We start from the raw sequence: 8,817 nt of genomic DNA on the forward strand, positions 1-8,817 counted from the left end.
GCAGTCTAGTGGCTAAAAGTCCTTGCTTTCCATGCACTGGGATCCCATATGGGTACCAGTTCAGCCCCAGCCGCCCCACTTCCCATCCAGCTCCCTACTTTTGGCCTGGGAAAGCAGTGGAGGACAGTCCAAGGTCTGGGGACCCTATATCCACGTGGGAAACCCAGAAGTAGCTCCTGGCTCCTGGCTGTGGATCCGTGGAGCTCTGGCGGTTGAAATCACTTGACTGAATCAGCAGATAGGTCTCTCTGTAAATCTCCATTTCAAATAAAAATAAAACAAACCTTGTTTTTTACTTGAAACCAGATTTACAGAGAAGCAGAGACAAAGAACCTCCATCCACTGCTTCCCTTCCACAGGTAGCCACAATGGCAGGGGCTAAGCAAATTGAAGCATGGAAATTCTTTCTGGTCTCACACAAAGTTGCAGGGTTCCAAGGCCTTGGGCCATCTTCTACTGCTTTCCCAGGCCACAAGCAGGGAGCTGGATTGGAAGTGGAGCACCTGGGACATGAACCAGCATCCAATCGAATCCTGGCATATGCAAGCATTTAGCTACTGAGCCATCATGCCAGGATCTAAAATAAATAAATCTTAAAAGAAAGAAGAGCCCAATGCAGTAGCCTAGTGGCTACAGTCTTCACCTTGCATGCGTTAGGATCCCATAGGGGCGCTGAGTCTAATCCCGGCAGTCCCATTTCCCATCCAGCTCCCTGCTTGTGGCCTGGGAAAGCAGTTAAGGACAGCCCAAAGCCTTGGGACCTGGTACCTTCATGGGAGACCCAGAAATGAAAGAAAGAAGAGTTACAAGAGAGGGAGACAGGTACAGGGAAAAATGTTTCCTTCACCTGTTCACTCCCCTGATGAGCACAACTACCAGGGCTAGGCTAGGCCAGAACAGGGGGCCAGGAGCTTCATCCAGGTCTTTCAAGTAGACGGCAGGGGACCAAACACTTTCTGCAGCTTTTCCCACACCACTGGCAGGGAGTTGATTACAAGCACACTATTTGAGGGGGAAGCTTAACTCACAAGGCCATAAAGGATGGTCCCAATTAAATTATTCAAGGATGCATAGTGCCATCTGCAGGCTCCAAATACCACAACAGCCAGTGATAGATTGTCTGCTGCCTCCAGGATGCAATCGCAGGAATCTGGATTGCAGGCAGCTGTTAACCCATTTCACAAAATTATTTATTTGCTTGAAGGATAGAGGTCGCTCCTTCCATATGCTGGTTCATTCCTCAAATGGCAGCAACAGCCAGAGCCTAGGACAGCCTGAAGCCAGGAATTGCCTTTTGTTGCTTCCAGGCACAGGAGGTTCAATTGAAAGGGGGCTTGAAAGTGTGGCCATGCAGGATGCTGACATAACAGGGGCTACTTTACTCAGTCAGCAGCAGCAACAGCAACCCCACCACAAAGGGGCTTTCCAACACAACAAGGATGAGTATTCTTGGGCCAGGCACCGTGACCTAGCGGCTAAAAGTCCTTGTCTTGAGCGGGCCAGGATCCCATATGGGTGCCAGTTCTAATCCAGGCAGCTCCACTTCCCATAGAGCTCCCTGCTTGTGGCCTGGGAAAGCTGTCGAGGATAGCTCAAAGCCTTGGGACCATGTACCTGCGTGGGAGACCTGGCTCCTGGCTTCAGATCGGTGCAGCAATGACCATCGTGGTCACTTGGGGAGTGAATCATTGGACGGAAGATATTTCTCTCTGTCTCTCCTCTATGTATATCTGACTTTTCAATAAAAATAAATTAATCTTTTTTTAAAAAAAGGATGAATATTCTTAACATATCTACTTTCTTCATTCAACAAATAAGATACTAGGCTGCAGGTAAGAAACAGTACGGCAACTTGAGTTTTAGACTGAATCACATGCACAGTGATTCAGCTAATATGGAGAGGACTCACTAAGTGCTAACCATCTTCCTAAAAGTTTAACATACATCATTTCACTCAATTCACCTAACACAATGACACAGAGTTTCACTAGATACATAAGGAAACTGGCACTTAGCAATAACTTTCCAAAGATCCCTACATTAGTAGTTAACCATCTACAGCTTGAGATTCAATGACTAATGGATACCATTCTGTGCTGAGCAGCATGTATACTGTCTCTACTCATCAACATTCTCAAAACAAAGCACAGTGACAACCACTTACAGCATTTACACTGTGGGTAATCCAGAGATGGTTTAAAACATAGGCGAAGGTGAACGTAGGATATATACAAATACTTCATTTTATTATATTAGGGATTTGAGCATCCACAGATCCTGCTCTCCTAGGCAGTGGGTTTCATAAGCCAAAACCCTGTGCTCAAGGGACAAGTAAGTGCACAAAACTTTTCAGTAGTTAACAAAATTATCAAATGTCTTAAGAACCTGAAGGTGCATTTCTTTCTTATTTTTTTTTTAAGATTTATTTTATTCTTATTGGAAAGGCGGATATACCGAGAGGAGAGACAGAGAGGAAGATCTTCTGCCCAAAGATTCACTCCCCAAGTGACCACAACGGCTGATGCTATGCCGATCCGAAGCCAGGAGCTCTTCCAGGTCTCCCACTCAGGTGCAGGGTCCCAAAGCTTTGGGCCGTCCTCGACTGCTTTCCCGGGCCACAGGCAGGGAGCTGGAAGGGAAGCGGGGGCTGCCAGGATTAGAACCGGAGCCCATATGGGATCCTGGGTGTGCAAAGCGAAGACCTTAACCACTGCACCATTGCGCCGGGCCCGAAGGTGCATTTCAATATTATTTCCTGCAATTTTTAAGGCCTAGCCCATGACCATAACTGAATCAGGGTGTGGCAGCTTACAGTGACAGTGGTTACAAAAGAGCATCAAAATACATAATATTACAGAAGTCAGTAGGGAATACTTAGTCAGATGCATGCCAAACACCTGCCAAAAATAGTCCTTTCTGAGGCCCTGCACAGTAGCCTACTGGCTAAAGTTCTTGCCTTGCATGCACTTAGATCCCATATGGGTGCCAGTTTGTGTCTGAGCTGCTCCACTTTCCATCTAGGTCCCTGCCTGGGAAAGCAGTAGAGGACGATCCAAAGCCTTTGGACCCTATGTCTGTGTTTGTGAGACAGAAAAGAAGCTCCTGGTTTCAGACTGGCTCAGCTCTCTCAGGTTGCCACCACTTCGGAAATGAACCAGCAGACAGAGGATCTTTCTGCCTCTCCTCTCTGCAAATCTGACTTTCCGATGAAAATACATACATCTTTACATATTAAAAAACAAAACAGCTAAAGTCTTCACCTTGAACACGACAGGATTCCATGTGGGCGCCGGTTCTCATCCAGGCAGCCCAGCTTCCCATCCAGCACCCTGCTTGTGGCCTGGGAAAGCAGTTGAGGACAGCTCAAAGTCTTGGGACCCTACACCTGACTGGGAGACCTGGAAGAGCTCCTGGCTTCTGATTGGCTCAGCACTGGCCACTGCAGTCACTTGGGGAATGAATCATCGGATTTAAGATATTTCTCTCTGTCTCCTCTCTGTATATATCTGACTTTGCAATAAAAATAAATCTTTTAAAAAATATGAAATAGTTAAAAAAAAAAAAGAAACAAAGATTAATTGTCATACTGTATCTATTATAACAGGACATTCCCTAACATGGTATGTATAGGAGGTTGTCTCACTGTATGGTTTCCGGCCACAAAGGCCCAGGCTCCCAGATGCTCTGCTTCTAATCCAACTCCCCACCAATGTGCCTGGGAAAGCAGCGTAAGGTGGCTGCAGTCCTTAAACCTGGTAAAAACAAGGGGGATCTAAAGAAGCTCCTGGCTGCTGGCTTCAGACTGGCCCAGATCCGGACACTGAGTCCATTTGAGGAGTGAATCAACAGATGTCCTTTCTCTGTTTTCCTCATAAAGATAAATAAATTTTGAAAAACAGGTGAGAGTTTAATAATGACACCATGAAACGATAGTGGGACAAAAATAGGCAAAATATGTACGATCAATCAGTGCTACGGACAAGAATAATCAAGTTAAAGAAAGAAGCGTGGGAACTCCTCACTGACAAGATATCTGAACAGATATGTCACGTAGAACAAATTATTACTGATAAATGAATGACAGGAATTAAATACAAAGCTGGGGAAGGAGCACTGTTTTGCCCTGATATACAAATACCTTGATAATATTTGACAATTTTTTTAAACTAATGATTACCTACTTTCCTTAGTGAAGAGATACTTTCAAAGGTCAAAGATCTTTTAACCCAAGGAGCCTAATATGGCCTCAATAGAAAAAGACGCAGAATGACAGAACCCCGGTTCATCTTTTCCAGACCAAGAGCCTCCAAGATGTCAACGTCACTTCCTCATTCTTACTATATTTAAGGTCTTCAAAATTTACTGAGGATCTGTTGTAGGAAACTCAAACTATTCAAATGGAAGATGAGGGCAAACTTCATCAAAACAGAATAAAAAGATTAGAGAGTAAAGCAAATATTCCTGAAAGTTACCATTAGGAAAACTATTAAACTGTGTAAGGGCAATAATTGAGAGAAACTTGCCAAATATAAACAGCTAACAAACACAGAAAACCATGGTTAGAGCATCTTTGACAGAAAAAATTTCCTATTATTCACTTCATTGCTCCACAATATTCCAAAAGAGCCATTTGATGGTTAAGTGAAGCAGGCTTTGGTTAGTTATCATCCCAAAACCAGTTGGGAATATGTTTACTCCAAGTTCCTATTAGAAAGTAACAGTGCATCTAACTACACAGACAACACCTGTTAGGAGAATAAGTGAACAAATTTTCAACAGTTACATAAGCAATCAACAAATCAACTAACAATTTTCAAAAATAATTACAAGCTAGTATATTTAGTCAAAATGATGTGCTGTTTTTAAAGTCTTGGTTACTATGATCAATTTTTTTTTGTTGTTTTCTAGGCTTCTTTCTGCATTAACATTTCATAGGCAAAATAAACTCATGTCTATCCCAAAACAAATCAAAACAAAAAGTCATCCAAAAGAAATCTAAGCTTAGAAATCTAAGCTCCTCCCCAGATGACTCCGAGTTGAAGAATTTGAGCCTGCAATTGTCACTCTTACTATAGTATAATGATGACTCATTTACATATGAAAGAGCTAACTTCATTTTGAAACAGTTTTTATTCCTTATTCCGTGATAGGCACCTAAACTCTGTGGTCTTGGGGCTGTGCAGTTAGCTTCACAGCAGGGAGCTCCAGTACAACACTGTACACTGAAGATGTTGAAGTAATAATACTCCTAATACTTCTGGAAAGAAAATAAAGTTTTAAACCCAGAAAGAGTAACTAAAACATGTATGGTAACGCCATTTGCCAAACAGAAGTTCCCCCTCCAAAACCACGAGGGACCCCCTCAGAGAATGGTATGCAGAGTTTGATCCATTTCAAAGCTCTCAGACTTAACACTGTCTCCGACTCCGCGGCCTAATTTTCTGAATTGGGGGAAAACTCAACATCCAGAGGCTAAGAGAACCGTCCAAGGTCACTCCTCCACCTACAAGGGTGCACTTCACCTGCCGCCGCGGGTCTCCCACTACCCCTGCCTCTCAGTGAAGGGCAGCTCGGCCAGGAGCAGGGGAAGTTGGACCCAAGAGACCGGCCACCGATAGGCTCAGCCTAGTGACAAGGCTTGACAGGAGGACAGGAGCAGCCCCCCTACACGACCAGACTGCATTCCCCAGAGCCCATTTAGATCCGGCGCCGGGGCAGATCAGTCGCAAAAACGTCTGAGAGAAAAAAAAAATTAAAAATTAAAAATAAATTAAAGCCTTCCCGAGAATCTCGCCCCCTCCTGGCGCCAAGGAACAGGCTGGGAAGGAGCCACGGAGGGCGGCTGGCCACCGGATCCGGCCATGTGTCCAGCCCGTCACGCCCGCCTCGCCTTCGCCGGCTCCCCACGTCTACACCGCAGTCCAGAGGCCCAGCTCGGGATCCGGCGCGCCGGCCGGCGCCGCCACCCCAGCCCGAGGCGTCCCGGCGTGGCACTCGCCTTCCGATCCCCGCCCCACCCCTCGAGCCGGGCCTCTCGGCGTCGCGATCCGCGCCCGTGGCCAAGCCGGAGGGCTCGGCCTGCCGCCGTGCGCCCTGCCGCCGTCCGCCCTCCCGCCGCCGCCAGCCCGGCGTCCCTTACTTCATTGAGCTGGCGCTCCGCGGCCTCGCGCAGGGCTGGGTCCATGGTGCCCCGCAGGGCCTCGATAATCGTGTTGGGGTCCATGACAGCGCCGACTCGGTCAAACCCGGGACTCCGGTGCAACTGGGCCAGGAATAGCGCCACTCACTGCGCACATGGACCGGCCGCGCTCCGCAGCGGCAACCGGCGCGAAAGGAAAGAGAAGCGCCAAGGCCCCGGATAGAACCTCTTCGCTTCGGCGTGGAGGCGGGAGATGCTCTAGCCACTTCCTGTCGGCGCGGCCGCGAGGCACCTTGGGAGACGTAGTCCACAAGCGCAGTCTACCCACGTGGTTGCGGGAGCTGTCGCTGATAGACCTGTCTTGCCAAAAAATTAATAATTACACAGAGAGAGCAGATTAAAGTCATAGAAGACCAAAATAAGTTTAACAGACATTTCGTGACCATAAAGGGATTCAAACCATTGCTAATAGCTGTGTAACTGAAGGAAACTTGTGAAAAGAAATTTAAGATGCATTTCTAAATGCCGTAAAAATGTGTGCTCTTTGACCCACCATTTACAAGATTTCGTCAATATGTGTAAATGTTATCCTAGGGAAATGTGACAATTAGATAAGCTAATAGGCAAGTATGGTCATGTCCCTGTTGGAATGAGAAAAAGGTATACAAAATCCTTGCCAAGAGGGTACTTTTTGGCATCCAAAGTGCCTTGCCACCCTTCTGAGTTTTCACCTTATTATAAGAAGTGACCAGTCACAGCATTCTAATAACATTTTTTAAAAAGATTTTAAAAATTTTTATTGGAAAGGCAAATCAGATTTATTGAGGAGAGACAAATTGAACGACATTCCACCTGCTAATTCACTCCCCAAATGGCCACAATGGCTAGTGCAGAGCTGAACCAAAGCCAGGAACCAAGAACTTGTTGATCTCCACGCCAGTAAAGGGTCCCAAGGCTATGGATCATCCTCCACTGTTTTCCCAGGCTGCAAACAAGCAACTGGACAGAACTAGAGAAGCTGGAACACAAACCAGCATTCGTATGGGATCCCAGTCCCAGTAAGATGAGTATCAAGCATTCCAATGATGCTGCAAGAGCATCAGCATCTTGGGACTATAAAACCACATGAGCAGAACCCTCAGAAAATGCTCCACCATGGGGACCCTGGGATGACATCAGCTGGCAGCTTTCCATCCCTGGGTAAGGCAACAGTTGGGAGGCTGGGGTATGGTTTATACCCTTGTATACTCCCTCCACCAGATACAGGAAAAAGAAAATGTGGGGCCTGGCACAGTAACCTAACAGCTAAAGGAGTTACCTTGAATGCACCAGGATCCCATATGGGCCCCGGATCTAATCCCTTTGGCTCCACTTCCCATTCAGCTCCCTGCTTGTGGTCTGGAAAAGCAGTCGAGGATACTCAAAGCTTTGGGACTCTGCACTTGTATGGGAGACCTGGAAGAGGCTCCTGGCTCCTGGTTTCCAATTGGTTCAGCTCTAGACATTTTGGTCATTTGGTGGAAGATCTTCCTCTCTGTCTCTCCTTCTCTCGGTATATCTGACTTTGCAATAAATAAATAAATCTTAAAAAAAAAAAAAAGAAGTAAATGTGTACATAATAACCTCTAATCCTCCACCCTTCCCACCCTGATCAACTGTGTAAACATCACCAAAAATAAAAATAATTTTCAAATAAAAAATGAGGATTTAGCCATTGATCCATTGCATCAGATCCCCTTCCAATAACTTTTGAAAAATGTATTTATTTTAATTGAAAGAGCTACAGAGAAAGAAAAAGAAGCTTTCTAGCCAATGCCTCACTCCTCAAATGCCTCAATGGCTTCAATGGCCACAGGAGGGCCAGTCAGAAGGTGAGAGCCAGGAGCTTCTTCTGGGTCTCATGGCTGCACAAGGTCCCAAGGCATTGAGCCATCCTCCTCTGCTTTCCAGGCCACTAGCACCTTACTGGATGGGGAATGGAGCAGCCTGCTCTGCCACCAGGCCAGCCAGCCCCAATGGCTTTCTGTTTTATCATAAGCAAGCAGGATAGGATTCCTCTTCAGCCCTAATGATCTTTGTATCTGCCTTCTTGTTGATTTTTAGCTGTTGTTCTGCTTGCCCGAATTGTGTTTTCTTCTCTGCAGCCCTCCCCTCACCTCATGCTAGCCACCACAGAAGATTTTTATCTTTAATAAATCTTGCGTCTGTCACTGAAACTGTCCACATGAAAATTATTGTTTAGTGTAAACCAAGAATGAAGGTCACCTATATCATTTCGCATGGAAATTCCCCACAACAGAAAAACTGTAAAGATGAAATTGGCTTTATGCTAAAGGTATTTATTTGGAAAGAGTCAAGGTGGCAGAATAGGGTAAGGACACGTTTAAACAGATGAAGAAACATTAGCCAGTGTAAAGCAGAGAGGGCATATTCCAGGAAATAGGAGAGGACAGAACAACAGCAGAGGGGCACCTTGACATTGCCAGATATGGGGAAGAACAGACACAACAATGTAGTGTTGCAGTGACCGGTAACCTAGGCTATTCAGCGAGCCGTGGTCTGAACGGAACTGGCAGCCAGAACTCCACCAGCAACAAGGTGGGAAGGGCCAACAGGATTAGAACCATATGGGATCCATGAGCATTCAAGGCTCATCCAAGGTGTTCAGGGCCATGATA

General features: G+C 46.1%; 1 protein-coding gene across 1 annotated transcript in view; it reads right to left on the reverse strand.

Annotated features, from left to right (window-relative positions):
* Positions 1-6,367, reverse strand: part of IPO7 (importin 7) — a 44,906-nt gene extending 38,539 nt beyond the window's left edge. Inside the window, exon 1 of the mRNA XM_040989152.1 lies at positions 6,140-6,367. Within this exon, the coding sequence (XP_040845086.1) occupies positions 6,140-6,223 (84 nt within the window). The 5' untranslated portion in view covers positions 6,224-6,367. The remainder of the gene's footprint in view (positions 1-6,139) is intronic.
* Positions 6,368-8,817: the final 2,450 nt, after the last annotated feature.

This window comes from Ochotona curzoniae, unplaced genomic scaffold (assembly GCF_017591425.1).
Source record: "Ochotona curzoniae isolate NIBS_2020 unplaced genomic scaffold, NIBS_Ocur_1.0 contig_517, whole genome shotgun sequence".
Classification (NCBI taxonomy): Eukaryota; Metazoa; Chordata; class Mammalia; order Lagomorpha; family Ochotonidae; genus Ochotona; species Ochotona curzoniae.